This window comes from Chionomys nivalis, chromosome 3, assembly GCF_950005125.1.
Source record: "Chionomys nivalis chromosome 3, mChiNiv1.1, whole genome shotgun sequence".
Taxonomy (NCBI): Eukaryota; Metazoa; Chordata; class Mammalia; order Rodentia; family Cricetidae; genus Chionomys; species Chionomys nivalis.
Window position 1 is genome coordinate 81275198 of NC_080088.1, and position 20461 is coordinate 81295658.

At 43.4% G+C, this 20461-nt stretch overlaps 1 protein-coding gene across 1 annotated transcript; it reads right to left on the reverse strand.

The window, feature by feature from the left end:
* Window positions 1-8209: 8209 nt before the first annotated feature.
* Window positions 8210-20177, reverse strand: LOC130871189 (replication factor C subunit 3). Its single transcript, XM_057764507.1, has 9 exons — window positions 20044-20177; window positions 18903-19040; window positions 18366-18433; window positions 16944-17041; window positions 14731-14912; window positions 14095-14231; window positions 13923-14021; window positions 10320-10389; window positions 8210-8500 (listed from the first exon to the last, which is right to left on the reverse strand). Exons 1-9 carry the CDS (start codon window positions 20128-20130, stop codon window positions 8309-8311), a joined length of 1071 nt encoding a protein of 356 aa, XP_057620490.1. The 5' UTR covers window positions 20131-20177; the 3' UTR covers window positions 8210-8308.
* Window positions 20178-20461: the final 284 nt, after the last annotated feature.

A 20461-nucleotide genomic window follows, 5' to 3' on the forward strand; every position in this document is an offset into this window, starting at 1 on the left:
AACTCAGCTCACAGGAAGAGAGGGAGCTAGAGGAGGAGGCTGCTAAGTATGAGGAAGAAAGGTATGAGCGGGACTATCACCGTCCCCCAGCCTATAACCCACCCCGTGCTCGCGCACCGATGGAGGGTGTGTCTCGCCCCTCGGCACCGCCATTAGGTGCACAAGCGGCTGAACCAGGAAGGGGTTGCCATTATATTAGCCAGAGCACTTGGGCACGCTTAGCCTCAGCATACCCGGTGATGGAGGATCCCATCACCCATGTCAAGACCCACTGCCTAGAGGCCTGGGCGGCTTGGGGCAAACCCACCCGCCTTAAAACTGACAATGGCCCTGCTTATTCCTCAAAAGGTTTCCGTGCCTTCTGTGCACAGCTTCAGGTGGAACATTCCACTGGCATACCCTACAATCCCCAAGGTCAGGGGATTGTGGAGAGGGCAAATAGAAGCCTTAAAGAACTCCTACAGAAACAGAAAGGGGAAATAGCGGAGATAGCTTCCCCCAGGAACAGAGTTGCACTGGCACTCTTTTAACTTTTTGATAGTTGACGGCCAGGGCAGGACAGCTGCTGATCGGCATGCTGCAATGACCCTTGAAGATAAAGGAGAGGCCGTCATGTGGAAGGATGTGTTGGATAACAAATGATATGGCCCGGATCCTGTCATCAGAAGATCCAGGAGAGCTATTTGTGTTTTCCCGCAGGGTCAAGAGGTGCCTCACTGGGTTCCGTGCCGATTGACAAGAACCATTAAGGATGATTCAATTGCTCCCCAGCCAATGAAGGCCATGATCCGGTCGAAGATGATGCCGCTGCTGTTCCTGATGATGGTGGCGATGACAATCCGGATTCGGGCGGAGCAGAGATGGGGAATACTGTCTGCCTTCCCTAAGCCGATTCCTGTTCGCCACAATGCCGTGGTTTTCCCCCGCTTTATTTTACCAACAAGGATTTGGGCCTCCCCATGTTACAGGCTTTTTGGTTCAATGGAACCTTCTTAAAATCTGCTAACGCCCTATAATAAATGGCTCCTCTGCAGGGTTAATGGCAGTTGCTCTGATCTCTCCCCTTTTTGTGTTACTTCAGGGAGGGCAGGCTGGACAGAGCAACTTTAGTTGTGCTACCAATACCACTAATAAGTGCAAAGTGAGTAATGGTACAGGCTATTCTGGGCCTCAATGGGCCCCTGCTAATTTCACTAGAGGCTGCAACAAAAGGTTTTCGGATATAAGGATTGTTTTTTGCATGCTGCATGGGAGAATGTATAGTCTGCCTTTGGCTAATATGCCGCCTCCGAGCTCAAACATCTCGAGATAAGGTTGCGGTTCTACAAGCATTAGCCACTTTGGAGAACGGCGATTCACCCCAAGTATGGTTAAAAGGCCGGTAGGTTTGTTCCTTGCATAGCCTTTGCACTCTCAGGGAGAAATTCTCCATTGCACTGAGGAAGGTATGCATTTTTACTCTGAGTACTGCCTTTGCACCTCCCAGGAGTTTATTCCTTTGCACGGGAGAAGGAGTACCAGGAGTTTTGGGCCTCCTTTGATCGGTCCTCGCATCATGAGGTGAGGACCTGAACGGGAGTAAGACCTTCTCACTGGCCTACAGAGAGAAACAAAAAGGGGGAGCTGCTGGGAGCCGATTGAGTGGCCGCCATTACAAGATGGCGCTTGGCCCCGGCCTCGCTTGCTGGACAGCTCCATATTAGGCAATGCAGTGGAACCGTGCCTCTCGTATGTGCAGTGACGATGATGTGCTTAGGGCCAATCCCGTGGCCAGGAGCATCGGCAGGCACGCATGGGCCAATCCAGGCACAACTCGTTCCCTTACCCCCTATATAAGCAGCTGCCGTTTGGCGCTCGGGGCCCCTCACTTCCACTCTCCCTTCAACCAAGAGGCTCCAATAAAGCATGATTTGGGAAGAATCCTCGTCTGGTGGTCATCCTTTCCTGCTGGTCAGGGAGTTCACCGCAGTTAGCTTTTTTGTCAATTTGATATAGCCAAGGTCATCTGGGAAAAGGGAACCTTGACTGAGAAAGCATCTCCATCAGGTTGTCCTTTAGGCAAGTCCATGGTTCATTTTCTTGATTAACGGATCATATTGTAGGACCCAGCTCACTGAGGAGGTGCCACCCCTGGGCACATAAACTTGGGTTGCAAAAGAAAACAAGGTAAGCAAGCCATGTGGAGCAAGCCAGTAAGCAGTACTCTTTCATGGCTGCTGCTTGAATTCCTGCCTTGAGTTCCTGCCCTGACAACCCGCAGGATTGATTGGGATGGGGAGAAGTCAAATAAACCCTTTCCTCCCCAATATGTTGTTGGTCAGTGTTTTACCACAGCAATAGAAACCTAAGGAAGATAACAGGCAAGAGTTACTCTGCCCAGAAAGATTCCCTTTTGATTGAGGCAACTGGAGTTACAGAGGGTTGTGAGCTTCCATGTAGATGCTAGAAACCAAACCTGGGTCCTTAGAACAGCCAGGGCCCTTAACCACTAAGCCATCTCTCCAGCCCCTAAGAGCAAACACTTAGAGAAAAATGCAGATTCCCACCTTAGGTGTTCTGTCCCTTTTCAGTTACTTAGGGGCACTGATTGGAGTGCACACTGTTAGAGCTTACAGATTTGTGATCCAATTGGGACACTTACACATTTGGTGCTCGTGACAGGCAGACTTTCCCTAATCTAAAAATTGCATCTCATATATATAAGAACACACTACTTGTTTTGTCAAGGTGAGCAGAGAGATATAGAGAGGACAACCTGAATGGCAGGTTTTTCTCTCTGAAAGATGAGGAATAGCAGACATGTCCAAAAAACTTTACTGGCCACTTTGTATGTTGGGAGTCCAGGTATAATAGATTTTTAAATATTCATAAAATAGCACTTACTGATTTCTTAGCATATATTTAGCTTACACATAACCCTATGAACTTGTGCAAAATATATAAAGTTCAGACACATCACTCCACCCATTGCTAGCCCCAGAGACATAAGATATTAAAGCAGGTGCTTATAAAGTACTCATTTCAAACACCTCAACAACAGATAGACAAACGATAATTCCTAAATAGCCAAAAGCCTAAAACAAATCTGTGAAACATTATTAATTGATTTTTATGTTGTTTTCTTTTGAGATGGGGTTTCTCTATGCAGTTCTGGCTGTCCTGAAACTCACTCCGGGGTAGTCCAGGCTGACCTACAACTCAAGAGATCCGCCTGACTCTGTTTTCTGACTGCTGGAAGTGAGATTTTTTTTTTTATTTTACTGTGTGTGTGTGTGTGTGTGTGTGTGTGTGTGTGTGTGCGCGCAACCCTGGGTATGTGCATGTGTGGGCCAGAGACCAGCTTCAGGTGTCATTTCTCAGGTGCCATTTTGGGGGCAAGATACCCCACTGACCTGGGACTGCCTATGGCTGGCTGGCTGGCTAGTGAGCCCCAAAGATTCACTTAACTTTGTTCCCTCTTTGCCACCAAGTCCAACTTTTGCTTATTTTTTATTAAGATTTTCCTAATACAATTTTTTCTCATCTTACATAGCTATCCCCGTTCCCACCCCCTCTCCTCCTCCCACTTCCCCCACCAACTCCCACCATCTACTCTCAGAAAGGGTCAGGCTTCCCATGGGCAATCAACAAACTCTGACACTTCACTTCCAGGCATGAACAAGGCCCTCCCCCCTCTATCTAGGGTGAGCAAGGAATCCCTCCAAAAAGAATGTGCTCCTAGACAACAGCTCAGTCACTAGGGATAAATTCTGGTACCACTGTCAGGGACCCCACAGATTGCCCAAGCCTCACAACTGACTCCCACATGCAAAGGGATCAAGACCATGATGGGGATACCCACAGAAGCAGCTGATCTGAACTAGTAAGAGCTCACTCACTCTGGACTAGTAGTGGGGGAGCCTGCATAGGCCCAAATTAGGCTTTTGCTTATTTTAATGGGGACTCTGGAAATCAAACTTTGGCCCTCATGTTTGCTTGTTAAGTATTTTATCAACTGAGCTATCTCCTTAGAGCTCAATTATCAGACTAATCCATAACATCTTGATAATTTCTCATCATATATACTGTGACTAAACGACCTCAGAATGAAGCTATACCTTCCTCTGAACCTTTGAATGACCAATCAACGGGTGGATTTCAACAACTGCAGAGAGGATGGAATGGTGCCAGGCCAGCATCTAACTGTCTTAGGGCATCTGTAGCCCCCTTCATTCCTGTCTTCTGTGCCGGGCTCAACACTTTGTGACCATTAGGTAACTCGTTGGAACTTCAAGACCCAGTCAATAATGTGCCTTTACTCTGGTTTCTCCAGGTGAAATGGGAAGAAATTAAACAGTAAAAATACCTCATGTGCCACGAGTGTCACAGATTATTCATGATTATTATGGAGACTAAACACGCTAGGGCCCTCGTTGCCCTGGTCTCTCTACCCAACGATCGTGTTGTTACTGTTTCCAGCAAGGTGTTGACCTACACTAGTGCTTCCCCTCTGCATTCACAGAATCCCTCAGGGCCTGTGGTCACACAGAAATTTAGTACAGATGGCAGTGGATCGCCCAGTCTCCCAAGGAAAACATCAGCTAGAGACCCTGTGTGTCTTGCTTCTCTCCCTGAGGAGTTAAGTGTCGTTGTAAATAAGCAGAGCATGTAGACACACACGTGTGGTTTTATTTAGATATGACTCCTGAACTGTTTGACAGTTTTTAATACCACTTTAGAGTCAATTTACAACTACATCGATACTGAAAGATAACAGATACTCTCCTTCAAAATAAAAAGCTCCTTGCTACTCTGATATATTCCCCCCAGTTTGTAACAGATTCAAAAGTGCTGCCTATTTCAGTAAATATTACACAGCGTTCACACCCCCTCATCATCCTATGCTCATAATTTTGATGTGTTAAGAATGTACAGGGATGAAAACATCCATCTTCTAACAGTATTTTAGTGAATAAGATCTAAGTAGTGAAGTTCATGGTTTGTGCACTGATCTGCTTTCTGTGGTACAGTGATGTACAAACTTACACATCTTCTATCCACCACCCACCCATGCATCCGTGCCTTCATGTATCCATCCATCCTCCCATCCATCCCCTCATCCATTCACCCATGCACTTGCCTACCCACCCATCTATCACCCATCGTCCCATCCATCCACTCATCCATCTATCGATTCATCCATCTATACATCCATTTACTTAGCTATCCACCCATCCACCCAATCTGCCACTCATCTCCCCGCACATCCCTCTATCTGCCTAAGTCTATACCATGAGGGGGAAAAAAAAGGATGTCAGATACTTAGCTAAAATACATGTGGAACACTAAAACTGGAAACAATTTAAAACAACCTTAACAGTCTGTAGCTGTAATTCTTAGCATGAAATTTATAGAAATCCAATATGCTATTAAATTCTGTTCTCCATTTATTCTTGTAAATACTTCCAAAACTGACAACCAAAAATTTTAAATTTTTACCTTGTTCTCTTTTTTGCAAAATATTGTATTAGAAGAAAGTTGGATTTAAATTTTAGACCAAGTCAAATTATCTGAAAAGATATTTTAAAATAATCTAAATTGGATTTTCCCCATTTTCCATTCTTTTAAAGGTTACATAACGCATTGGACACAAGCTTTGTCACTAGCTATAAAATCAAACTAAAGCTAACTTGATGAAACCACAGAACAAACAAGTGGTAAACATTTGTGAACCAGGCCTAAGAACAGGTGCTCAATAATGTTTCAGGAAATCAATGTTTGAGAGATTTGCTTTAACTATGCAATCCTGCCACAGTTTAGATAATATGTGTTAACAATCCAAGTTATACAGTGGGCCAAATAGTTTTTATGCGTTTGTAAGGCACCTTTGTCTATAATGGACCTTATCAATTTTCTTCTGGAGTTGGTGATGGTTCCGATTCCTGCTCACTGTTTTCTTTTGAGGTTCTCTTGGTGTTAAGTGGATAAGTCCTTCTTCAACCATAAAAACAATTGTCCTAAAGGTTGTGCTGAGAGGTGACGTCACAACTGAAGTGTGAATTTCCCTAATGAGTTCATGTGTGTCCATCAAGGAGTTTGTGTCCCAGAACACCTAGACCCAAATTTACCTTTGGATGAGATCCAGGAGCTTAATCCACCATCTTTGATGGTTAACGATGGTTAACAGGTTCAGTGTCTGTGCATAGTATTAGCAACCATGTAATGTATAGTCTGTGACCAATATATAAAATGAAGATTCACCTTCTCTGCCACTTGACTCCACCAACTACATTTGGGCTCTGATTAGAGTGAATGATGGTCTGTAATTTTATCAGGGATTTTAGCGACAATGAGAAGTAGTTAAATTCTGGTCAAATGTTCCCTATTCAGTAGTCTATAATGAACATTGTGAGAATACAAATAAATATTTCTTTTTGTACCTACTGGAAGCCTTTCAAGGCACATGAGTCGCCAAGTCCCTCACATGAGAACCTCCAACCACCAGATACCACCCACAGAACACTCTAATTGCCCTAATGGCTAGACCCATTCCTTACCATACAGAGTAAAAAGTCCACCCAAGCTCAGGACTTGAAATCCCACAAATCCCCACCTTTGAAATCTCCATCCTGGAAAGCTCTGTTCCCCTCCCCAAGAAAATATATAAACCCTATCGTCTGTTCAATTTTCTTCTGCTTCTTGCCCAAGCAGAGGCAGCTGCCTTCCTGAGTTTTTCCCTTCTAATAAATCTCTTGTGTGAGATTTGTTATGCAGTATAATTTTGTGGTGTTCCAAGGCTCACAATTGTCATGATACATTCCCTACAGAGCTCTAACACTTACATTGGTTCCATGTGTAATGGGAGCTGCGGGCTGTGTTCTAGCCGCCCCAGCTCCTGGTAGCCTGGCTAGCTTATGCCCCGAAATAACAACACACAAACTGTATTCTTTTAAACACTGCTTGGCCCATTAGCTCTAGCCCTTACTGGCTAATTCTCATATCCCGATCAACCCATCTCTAATAATCTGTGTAGCACCAGTCTTACCGGGAAAGATTCAGCACGTCTGACTTGGCAGCTGGCTGCATCGCGTCTGCCTCTGAGAGGAGCTGCCCTGAATCTGCGCTCACTTCCTCTTCCTCCCAGCATTCTGTTCTCTGTACTCCACCCACCTATGTTCTAACCTATGAGGGCCAAGCAGTTTCTTTTTTAATTAACCAATGACCTTCCTCCATCATCCATGACTTGGATAAGATCTCCTGGTCCTGTGTTTCCCCTTGGGGCTTAAGCATGCTGGCTTTCTGCAGTGTCTGGGTCCCCATCCCTCCTGTCTACCACAGCACCGAGGCTAAGGTCATGGTGGTTGTGGAGGTTCTCCATCCTCCAGTGTGGGACTCCTAGGATGGATCTTTGTTCCAAAGTGTTACATTATTCTCCTGATCAAAACTCTTTGACAGTCTTAAAGGACAGAAGAAAATCTAAGTGAGTCACCTCTGCAGAGTCTAGTTTGAAGCTAGAAATTCTATAGATTAACATAAAAAAGGCTTCCAGGAGGAAAGACTGGCAGCTGGCAAAGCTCATGTAGCCCTTTTTTTTTTTTTTTTTTTTTTTGGTTTTTCGAGACAGGGTTTCTCTGTGGTTTTGGAGCCTGTCCTAGAACTAGCTCTTGTAGACCAGGCTGGTCTCGAGCTCACAGAGATCCGCCTGCCTCTGCCTCCCGAGTGCTGGGATTAAAGGCATGCGCCACCACCGCCCAGCTATGGTTACATTTTCTATAGAGGTCCTGTGGCTTATGTGAACTCTGTACAACAATCTCTGGGTATTTCCTTGTAAAGCAGCACAGGAATCTGGACATTTCAGTGTCCACCCTCTATATTTATACCCTTTAAAAAATTAAAGAAAAAGAAACAGGATTCCCAGTATACCACAACACTAAGGGCAAGATCATAGAGGCTTTGCAAGTCTTTTATAGTTCAGCAGCTAGAGAAATGGCTTAGTGGCCAAAAGTCACTTGTTCTTGCAGAGGACCACGTTCAATACCCAGCACCTCACAAACATCTGTAACTCAGGTCCCAGGGGCTCCAGCACCCTCTCCTGGCAGCAATAATGAACATGGTACAGAAGCATTCATACTCAAGCATGCAAAACACCCATACATATAAAAATAATGAATAAAAATGATTAATAGTTCAGAGACGATTCATTTAAAAACAAATAAAAAAAAACCCACAATAACAATTTAGTAAAGAAAGAAGTTTATTGTACCCACAGTCCCAGAGCAAATCGGCATAAACGCAACTTCTGAGGCACTTGGAGGAGCCGCTGGCTGCATCAGAAAACCATGCCTTCCAGTCCGTCCTCCATGAACTTCTTATAAAGGGCCATAAACTTGGCCACAAATGCCTCCAAGTGATAAATGGCTTTGCTGCCCAGCTGCAGTCGATGTTCATAATAGGCTGCCATCTGTGCCACCTCCCCTTTCAGCTGCCCATCGCAGTTGTGTAAGAGCTCTGAGAGCAGGCCCTACAGAAGGAAGGAGACTTAAAAAGCAGTCTGGGGGAAAAATAGCCAAACATGCTTACACCTCTCCCTCATAAAGGTAAAGCTTTAATATAGTTTTTATTTCTGTATGCAGGCGTATATACTTACATGTATGTATATATGTATATATATGTATATATATGTTGCTTTTTTGTATGAATCAGCAGTCTTCAACAAAGCCAAAAACACCATGTATACAATAAAACCTGGCGCTTATCTAATGTCTTCCAAATTCCAAACACAGAAAATCCCTTGCAACAGTCTGAATTAATGGATCATTTTTTTCTTTCCTTTCGCTTTGTTAGCTTTATTGATGATACAGAAGACAGGTGCAGAAGAAAGTGTATCTTGATACAACTGACATTATACAGACTGAGCAAGTTGTACATATGTCTTTAGGAATACACACATGCACCCAAATCTGTGTGCGTGTGTGTATGTGTAAACAATTAATAAAAAAGAAGCCATGAATTTTAAAGACAGCAAGAAGAAGGAAGAAAAAGGGTATGGGGAGGGCTTGGAGTGAGGAAAGAGAAAAGGGGTAATTATAAGCTCAAAAAATTTTTAAAAAATGGTTAAAAAAGTAAATTGTATCTTAGATTTTGATCTTTTTCCGGGCTAGAGATATGCAGTATAATATTCTCTTGAGACCGTGGCACCATGTAGGGAATCACACCAGTCACATGATCCTGATGGTGACAGTCATAATCTACAGCACATTATCACTGACCTGTGCTGTCTGATGGGTAAGTAAGATGCACTAAATTCTCTTCTGTTCTTTCAGACAAGGTCTCACTGTGGCCCAGGCTGATGTGCTCAAGAGATCCTTCTACCTCATCCAAGTGGCCACCAGACCTGGCTACGTCATTTGCATGACATGTTCAACTTATTATGGGTTTATCAGAAAAAAAGAAAAAGCCCTCATAAGTTGAGAGCAGCTGTGTGCAGTTGCACAAGGGTGCAATGACCTAAGTCCCAAGGCAGTTATTATCATATTTATTACATTAATAATATAGGCAATCCAAAGTTGCACCAATAAAGGCAACCTTCAAAAAACTGACATGGTCATCTAGCCTATGCTGTTGAATGAAGACTCAGTACAGTGAACAGACTACACACTACTAAACACACACACACATACACACACACATGCACACAGCACCTGTTACTAGGTGAAAAGAACAAGTCTATTCAAAGCATTAATAACACCTATATAGAAAGGACGACCTTGTATTCTGTATCATGTGAGTTTGTTCACATTACTGTGCAATTTCAATAGAATCAAACTGTGAATTCCCTAATACCTGAAATCAGCAAATTTAGCTAAGCGGCCAGCAGAGTGATCCTACAAAGACTAGACTGTACCTACATCCTCGGCCTCATTTCTCCACGTACACCATGTCTTTCCTAGAACATCTGTTTCTCAACCACTTATACAGTTCCATCCTTAGTGCTGAATGTCAGCTGGAAAAAACCTTTCCCTGAGCAGCCGACCATGGCTGTGCATAACTCGGCTCTGTTATTACTTGACCTTCCTTTCTTTAAAGACTCAATACATTAGAAATATTCTTCACTTGTCTCCTGTGTCACTCCCATGAAAACAGCATCACAACTGAGGTCTTCCCTCCCATCTTCTGTGGTCCCCTAAGTGTGCCTGGCACATAGGAAGAATGCATCTGTAGAATTACTGAAATGCTAAAACTGATGATGATGTACCTTAGCATTACAAAAGCTCTGTGATCACAGGACTAGTGTCAGGTTATAGCTAGGAATGCTCAAGATGTCAAACAGGGCCACTTACCTTCATTATCATCTCAGGAGGAATACAGTGAGTGAGAAGCTCATAGAGCCTCCCGCGGACTTCAAGGAGCCTACGAAAGACAAAGAAATTGCCACTTTGTGATAAAAAAAAAAAGAAGGAACAATTTTAATGACCCAGCTGGTAAGGTCAAGTTTCTTACTTGATTTATCACCCAGCTGTAGACAGAAGCTGCCTGACTTGTGCTGTACCAATGAGAGACAGCCCCAGTACATCCACTTCAGTTTATCTTCTCAAACAGTCTCATTCTGTAGGCCAATTGGCCTGGGCCTCATGTAGCTCATGCCGGCTTTGAATTGGTAGCACTCTTTCTGCCTCAGCTTCCTAGGATAATCCACCAGGACCAAGGACCAGTTCAGTTTTGGAAAGTTTTTTTTCCATACTTTTTAACAGTAGGTATTTATAATAAGGGCTCCTCATTATGTCACTCACAATAGTGCTGAAGGGAAATCTAGACTTCCGGGGCCTGAGAGATGGATTGCTGGGTAATCTGCTTGTTTTGCAAACCTAATAACCTGAGTCTGATTGCCCAGAACCCATGGTGAAGGGCCAAAATGACTCCCAAAAGCCATCCTCTGATCTCTACAGAGACACACTCACGGCTGTTTGCACTTATGAGCGAGTGCACGCGTATAAACACACACAAACATGAACACACACACAAAAGCATGCAGAGTAATAAAAATTAAGAAAAAACAGAAATCAAGAACTTGAAATGTGGAACTGGAGCTCGTTCACACCAGAAACTAAATACACTCACTCTACTGATGAATCAAGTACTATGTTTATGCAGCTTAGAATTTTATGCTTAAAGTATCTACAGAGAGGCTGGGAAAAGACTGGCCTGTCTCCAGTCGATCACACAAGAGATGAGGTAATGTCAGCATGAAGTATGAACCTAGTCTATAAACAATGCAGCAGGGACACAAAGCTGACCTTCACAGAAGGGACAGGCAGAGCTCCGGGATAACCTCAACCAGGATAAGCCAATACGAGTGCAAACCCGAGTCCCTAACTCAGGCTTCCCTCATAGCATTTTCTGGAGGATGGGACGGAAATGCACACACTGCATGTCAGAACAAGAATAAATAACGATATTCCCTAAACTCAGAAAACAACTGTCTCTGTCTTTCTACAATGCATTACCAAGAAAAACACAACTCTCCAGGGTTCTGAATAAGCTACTGCAGATGCTCCACTGCAGGTAAATCAAGACAGGGATTTAGAAGTTCTCTCTTAAAAGCACACGTTCAAACTCCTCTCTTTGTCACACATAGAGTACAACACAGCAGCAGCACAAGGTCTCACTAACCACCTGCACTAACCACTTGTTGGTACTTGTGAGTTATTGTTTTGAGACAAATGTATTGGTATCGATTCTTATATATTGATACAAAGTGAAATTATATTGACTATTGTATGCATGCATGTTTCTACCTCTGTTTAAAAACATTTTTTATGTATTGACATATATTGTATTGATATATATTGTATATATTTACCATATTGCAGTGTACATTTCTACCTCTGATTAAGATATTTACATATTGCTTGTGTATTGATATATATTTACCATACTGCAATGTATATTTGTACATTGCTTATATTTGGAGGTCATTGTCCTCATTTGTTTCACAGTTATTTATTGTCTTAGTCTTTAAGTTAGATAGGTATTGAGAATTATATAGATCAATAGTATTCTAAGTTTGTCATTTATAATTAGACTAATCAGGTTCTTTAGATACATAGAGATTATACTCAGTATAGATAGATAATCTTCAACCTCTTCAAAGAGCTGTAGAAAATGGCCTTTAATCTAACTCAGAGTTTTGTGGTAGTGAGACACAATTGCTCCTGGCAACACCGCTCTATTCCCGAGAGAATGTTGAGCACCAAAGACACTCCACCCGGAGCCTTTCTTCTTGGCTGAACTGGCCTTTGGGTAAAGAAATGCCCATACCTCAACCACTGACAGAAATACAGAGTATCTGTGAATGGAAAAAACAGGACTGTCATATCCTGCCAAGACAGGGTAAGATAGTTTTGACAAGTTTCTTGCCTTTGAAAATGGTGTGTCAGTTATGTTAGGCCTTAGCCAAAGTTGGTTGCTTCAACGCTGCAAACGTGACCTTGGGTGATTGCCCAGGTAGCTAGTTGTCTCTGTGATTTGTTGCATGTTTTAGAAGTTGTTTGATTGCACTTCCTAATTACTCAGGTAACATTATTTCCCTTCTCAGATCTTCGATGGGGTTGAAGACTATATAAATGTAGTTACTTTCGACTCATGACTTAGCCAAGCTATTTATTATATAAGACCTAAGCTAGTTAGAATAGGATATTTGTACTTATTGTATATAATTTCATAGTAGGTTTAGAACTCTCTTACTTAAATAAAAGGGGGAGGTGTTGCGGGAGGTCCTTCCGCTCCTCCAGCCAATAGCCACCAAGATACCAGCCCATTGGGGCGTGGTATCTTTCCCTTTAAAAAAAGCGGCCACTTCCCTCCTCTCTCTCTTTACTTCCTGCTCCGGTTCTGGCGACTAGACTTCTTCCCAATTGCGTGCGCAGAGGGCTGTTGTCTGGGACCGTGATCTGTAAGTTTATTCCCCTTTAAATAAATACCACCCTATTAATCACAATTCCAAACTGGTGTGGGATTGTTTATGACTTGCGCCTTCAACTAACTGACAGAAGAATCTTCCGAACCCTAACTCATCTGATATCTACCTAGAAACACACACTCCTCTCACCAATGTTTTCATCTAAACCAGGGATGCTCAGGCACTCATGGCTGCACTCAAGTCTATTCTGCACCCTAAAAACAATCTACTCCCCCTGGGGCTCAAGGCGGCTGGCTTCTCAGCTGTGACGGCAAGGATGAGGCTGCGCTTCAGTGAGGCTGAGAAAATGCCACACTGCAACAGTAGGGGACCTCAAAATTGTCATGTTTATTCAGAGCTATGGAGCCTGTCTTAGTTAAGCTGCCATAAACTAAACAACTAGTGGCTGAGACATTTCAGTCCTGTCCACTACTGAGTAAGAAACCCACAGACGTGAAAGGAAACAACTTTGGAGTGTGGCACAACGATGCTTTCTAAGTACTTCGTATTCCTCACCACAGATCCTGTCCTTGGGCATGAGCAGTGTCTTGCAGTTCTGGACCCATAACGTACAATCTCTTTGATCTCTGTACCAAAGCACAAGTGCCCTTGGCAGGACAACAAACAGTATCTCCATGAGAGAAACATTTGGCTAAGTTAGCTCTCAAACTGGAAGCTCAGTGTCTTTCTAGCACATTCCGCATCAATTACAAAGCAATTACGACAATGACAACTGTTCTTTCAGCCTGAGCACACCAGGCACTTTATGCTGTGCAATAAAACTAAGCTACTTTCTGGGGGGGGAGGAAGATGAATAAAGTTCAATTTTACATGTTAAACAGATTGAAGAAAAACAAACTATACACACTAACTACTTAGGATCACTGTATTTCAGGTCTTACATGCAATTTTTTCCCTTTTCAAATGAGACTCGAGAATTATACTTGTAAACATCATGGTGTCTGTGCCTCCCTCACACTGTTACCTCTGTGGAGTCTGCTGACTGACGATAGCATTTGCAGTCTCCCTCAAATACACCTCCCAGTCTGTCTCGGGGATTTCTTGGTCTTCAGTAAAAGGGTACCTATGACACAAGAGAAAATAAATCAACACCACATCGCCATGCTCCCGATGCTCCCTGTGCCGGCCCCACTCACTGCTGCACTCTGCAAGCTTCACACATCAGTAAGGCTTTCCTGAGGTTCCTGCAGGACTTCTCTGCCAGCCTGTGAGCCAGCTTCGAAGGAAGAGCCAGACCCTCCTTCTTGCAGACAGTGGATAACACACTGCAAATCTGAAAGACAAGTCAACAAAGACGAAAATACATGAGCCAATGTCTAACTTCTGTCCGCATGGCTGTGGAGCCCTTTCACAGTGCTGCTGCTGTGCAGTCTTCACTGTCTGTTATGAGTGAGCGCTGTCTACTGGGAGAAACTCGTACATTTATTGACAGCTGTTAAGATGAAAGGGAAAACAGTGCACTGACTCCCCCAAAGGAACCAGGAATTCTCACGTTCTCTACGTCCCTATGCTCCATTTCCCCTCTAACAAAGTAAATCAGCTTCAGGTAGAAGACATTAAATACTTCATCAGTCCTTATGCACTGAATTCATAACACTCGTTTGTTAAAAGATAGATGCAAGAGAACATGTTTTATATTTGTATTTACCAGTAAACACATCACTCTGTACACCTACTAATGGTTGACCTTTCGGTCTGTCTGATATGCTTCACCATGTTTTAGAAAACAAAACTTGAGCCAAGATATTTCAGGAAAGCTTAACATGACTTACGTCATCAATGCTGGGAGCAGGCACACGAATTGCCAGGCACCTACTGCGGATCGGGGGGATCACCTTAGATGTGGAATTGCAACACAAGATCAGCCTGCAGGTGGACATGTACTTCTCCATGGTTCTGCGCAAGGCATGCTGAGCATCCTTTGTGAGTTTGTCCACCTCTGTCAATAATACCACTGGGTCAAAAAGAAACAAACCAGCTTCAACTGGAGGCCACTCAAGCGTTAAGTCACCATCTGCCTTTACTGTGTCCTCATTAATAGGTGTGACGTCCTAAATAGATGGCTGATATTTCACTTTCACCTCTGCAAAGGGCAGAATCATATTAATCATATTAATCATATTAATAGGTGTGACGTCCTAAATAGACGGCTGATATTCTACTTTCACCTCTGCAAAGGGCAGAATCATATTTTTTAAAATGTTATAATCAAACAAGACTAAGAAACCCTGGTCAAAATGAAGTTAAATTAGAACTTCTCACTTCATCTCAGCTTTTATCATAACAAAGTTGCAAGACAAGCTTTCTCTCTCTCTCTCTCTCTCTCTCTCTCTCTCTCTCTCTCTCTCTCTCTCCCTTTCTCCCCTTTAATAAATGCTTTTATGGCAAAAAAAAAAAAAAGGTGCAAGACAAGGATGTGTTGATCTATGCTATAAACTCAAGGAACTTGTTAATACTTTGGAAATCTCTGATGCAAGAGTCATAGCTAATGGGTACAGTCAACAGGAGAATCTGGGAGGACGTACAGGAAAATTGCATCTGGCTGCAATCAAGGACCAGTCAGCCCCAAGTGGTTCAGAAACTATGAATAGGCAGGGGGTGAATCCAAGCTTTGCATTTTTTTTTTTTTTGCTATATTAACAAACTTTCCAAAGGACAGCAATAGCAGCAGGATTCTGTTTAATTGTGTACACAGACAAAATGACCTCAATGTGTAAGTCAAACTCCATTCCCATTTGCATAAAGGGAACAATGACAAAGACACAACATCACCCTGAGTGGGAGTGAAAAGAGGAATCCATAACACTTGTCCAGCTGTGAGAATGAGAACCACAGACCACACACAGGACACACAGGTCACAGCCGGTGAACGCAGAAGCCATAAGCAGGAGCAGGCCCCACAGGGCCCAATCTGTGGCTGAGAACTTGGGACCCTGACAGTGAGAACTGAGCAAGTAGTTGGTTCTATAAGTAACAAAGGCGCTTCCTGCTAAGAGTATGCTCCACGCACACCTGAGTTCAGCTCCAGAAACCATGTAAAAAGACGGCCATAAAACTCAGAGTTGGAGAAACAGACATAGCTGCATCCCTGGAGCTCACAGGCTCTTCAGTAGAGCCAAAATCAGTGTATCCAGGTTCAGTGAGAGACCCCACCTCAAGGATAAACTGAAGATTGAGCTAGGAAGACAGGGCGCGAGCCAGGAAGACTCTGGCCTCCATGTGCACTTGCACACATTTGCACTGTACATCACACCATGGCGACACATACCATAGACACATTCAAAAGAAATAGACTAAAAGTAACTATGAATAATCCAAACAATAAATATATATACAAAAGAAAAAATGACTTTTTTCCTCCAAAATAACAAAGATAAAAAATAACAACATGCAGATTAGATAACTGCTTTGGAGAAATACAAATTTACATTGTCCCACAGATGAAGAATTTGACAACATATATGAAACACATCAAATGCCGGCATTTTTGTCATCACGAAGACTTAATGTAAGCATTGCATGTGTATAAGAAACACTGGCAGCCAAAGTCACCATCAGTCATGACTGTCCGAGAGGGGTTACAGCTGGTTTTCATTTTCTTTGTTCACAGTTGACAACGGGAAGTTTTGGTCACAAACCAGTTATTTTAAAATCACGTTGTTTCTTATTTTAAATGATAAGTGTTCCCAGTACTTGTTCTGAAATGTCAAACAGGCACCGCAGACAGAGGACTGCAAACACCACGAGCAGAGGCTGGGGCTCACATTCATTTTTTTCTTTCTTTCTTTCTTTCGAGACCAGTCTCTTTATGGAGCCCGGCTGCTCTGGAGCTCGCTATGTAGACCACACTGGCCTTGAACTACAGAGATCCTACTGCCTCTGCCTCCCAAATGCCACTGTACCCAGCACACATTCATTTTGAACTCCAATAAGAAGAAGCGCTGGTGCCCAGCAGCCTCACAGGAGGCTAGCCTCCTCCACTCACCTTTGAAGTCTCTTTGTGAGCTGGTTTCAAGCTGCTGTGACTGAGCCACTGTCTTCAGCATCTCCTGAATTACGACCCGATCACTGTTTCCCGCATCACTATACAACAGGAGAATGACGATTACACGGCTATAAATACTTAACAAGTATTACACCCTTACTCATAAGCTGTTAGTACACGAAAAATTTCAGGCAGTTTGTTTTCCTTTCTTTTGTTTTTGATATGGTATTTTGATTTGTGGTCCATGTTGGTTTTCAATTTTCAATTTATCAGCATCTTGAGTATACACATGCCTGGCTACAATTGTACAATCTTGTGCTTAAAATTTTTGTTGAAACTAGTAATATGTAGTTACTATTATAAACCTTTAAAATTGGGATATTTTGGGCTCATTAACAAACTTCAATTGTATTAGTATGAAAGCATTCAGTGTGCTCTCACAGTAATGTTACTACTTAAGGAGAAAACTAACAGTTTAGCAAATACCCTGCTACTACCTTACCACTACAGAAAGACCTAATTACATCTCATTTGTCCATTTTACTTTACAATTACCCACACGGCATTAAGTTTTCTTCTCTTTGTCATAGCTGGACCAGAACATCTGGACTCTGGTGACCATTTTCCCAGGCATGAAGTTGGTATATTCCCCAAGTAGCCTACAGAGCAAACACTCTTAGTTTTATAACTTGATCCATTCCCCATCTTTCTCTTGATGAACTGTGTAAGAGTTACTCTACGGACTGAAGGAGACAGTGTGTGTAGAGCATACATAGTGCCTGCCACCAAATCCACACAAGCATGAGCTTAAGACTCCTCCTCCCGCTCCCTCCATTCCACCGTCTTTTCAGAGACACTCACCTCGGTGACATGGTCCGTGGTGGTTGCTGCCCTAAGGACCTCTGACACTTTTCCCAACTGATACTGTAATATGGGTCCCCAGTGTCCCCCCAACCCCCACAGCAGGACTTGGACCTTCTATCTCAGTAGGCACCCAGGCAATAGCTATTGCCTAACATAATCCTCCAATAGAGACAACGAAACACAAACTAGACCAAAGAAGGATGGTAGCCCACATTCGGTATCTGAAATACTTATTCCAGACAGGATTGACTTTTTAGACAGCTTTGTTTACGCTCACCAACACTGAGTCAGGATAGCTCAACAGAATTCACGCAAGGAACTGGAAACTGTGAGCTCTGCAGAGCAAGCGGACTTCAGTGAGGGCACAGTAGCCAACACCAGGCTGTGGGTCAAGCAACCAGCTTTACCTTAATCTGCTTTGTGGACCAAGCTTTCAAACGTACAGCAGTATTTCAAGAAATAACTCTAAGCTGGAGGACAATGACTGTAAACTATTTTTTTTTTTGCTAAAAATTGTAATTTCTACCACTTTTCTAATAATATTTAGTAGCAGTTTACCTGGGATTAACTTCAAGGTGGTAGTTACTGGCAATGGTGCTGATTTCAATTTTTTTTTTAGATGGAGTCTGTGAACGAAACAAGAATCTGCTCAACATTTGCTTACTGGCTATCTTCTTTTTCTCATGTATATCCAATCACTAACTACCTGAACAGTCTTCCATGTTAACACAGAAATAAAGGAAAACATACTCATGTTCCATGGCAAACAATAACATAGAAAGAGGGAATCCCATGCACACCTGTTTTACTCTTCCCGCTTAATAATGTGTCTTTGCAATCCCTCTCAGACAACTGGTGTGAGATGACGACCATGTACCAAATTAAAGCATGCATGTTCTACAGCTAATTACTTTTGTGGATTTTCACTTTTACAACACTGTGAATGTCTGTTTCAACTGATGTATGCATACTACACACACACACAATTTCTTAAGTCACACACAAGGCAGCCATTAGTGGGGAGGGGTGTATACATAACCAAAATTGAAAATCCTTGCCGGAAACATCTACAGAACACTGACGAGAGATGCTTACTGTGATAGATTGGTGTTCAATTCTCAATTTTTCTACCCCGACACCATAAAGTTCTCGTAGGATACACATAATTCTTGTCTTTTTTCCAGCACCTGATGGCCCATATACTAGGAGGTGAGGAAAGTCACCACACTGCACCTAGGGAAGAAGGAACAAGGCATTTCACTCTCGTCAAACCCAGGTGCTCCAGGTTAAACGAACTACTTCTAAAGTACTAAGGAATTTGGTTTACTATCCGACTCCAATAGAAAATTTACCAAACTCTGGAATGTTTGCTTTCTCTGGTCACTAATTTAATCTAACTTGCACGCACAACACAAAACATGCAAGGCACAACACTAAATGCTTAAAGGCAGGAACTCCCTCAGCAAGCTCTCTGAAGGGCACTTTCAAAAATGAGGGCTGATGGGAATGTGGAACAGATCTCTGTAACTGAGACAGGTGCTTGTCTTGCCTGGGTTCCCAAAATGATTTTCTTGCTAAGAGTGGGGCACACTGATTCCCTTGCAAGTTCATTTGGGGGGTACAGGAAGACTGCACATAAGGGATGCTATGGGAAAGAGTGTGTTATCAAACCGCAGGAAGAGAATGGCATCAAACTAAAGGGCACTATGGGCATGGGGGCTTGATCCGATGAGAAGATGTAGACTTTAAAAGTAAATTCATTAACGCGTAGGAATAGCATATTAAATGCCTGCTTTAAAAATATAAACAAGTAAAGAAAACCGGTGTGCATAGACAGGAAGTGTAATGCTCGATTTTTACATTACTGCACGCATTATAACAACAACAACAAAAAGACAACTAAAACATAAGTCCTCGTTTTCAGAAAGGACTTAGCTGTGATTCCGAAGAGGCTAGTAACTACGAACAGGGTGCAGGGCACTGGCCCCTCCATCAGCCTGCCATCTAGCTACCTGCAGCAGGAGACCCAGTCGGCCCCAGCCCCTCCTACAACCGGGTTTGTAGCCTCTGCCAGGTCCGCACCCCAAGCTCACGGGACCCCGGGCAGCAGAAGCAGCGCTCTGGGGAACTTGTCACTTTGGGTCCCCGCTAGCCCTGGAGCGTCCGCCTTCTCCCTTCCGCGGGCTTTTCAGAAAGCGGTGGGACGTGCCGGACTCCGCCGTCCCGGTCTGCTCACCAGGTTGCGCAGCTGCGCCGCCTGTTCCTTGTGATAGTCCAGCCGGGCGAGGGAGCACGGCCGGTATTTGTCCACCCAGAGGCTCATAGCAGCTTGGAGTCCCACCGATGCGCCCGCCAGCTAGACAACTTTCCCGCGAGCGCCAAACCGCGCGTCACTTCCGGCAGCGGACGACTTCCGGATCCGGGACTACGGTACCCGAATGGAGCCTGAAATAGTCACCCGTGTAGAACGCAGCAGGATCTCCATCCCAGTTTCTATGTCCCCATCCAGCACGGGTGCAATCCTTATTCCTTTGTTCTCACCCCCTGTGACACTTTAGAAAACATTCGAAGGAATTAAAGACACATCAATGACAGTCTGGGCATCCAATCTGAGTGCTTTGGAAAAGGAAGTTTCCTCCATTTCATTCATTCAT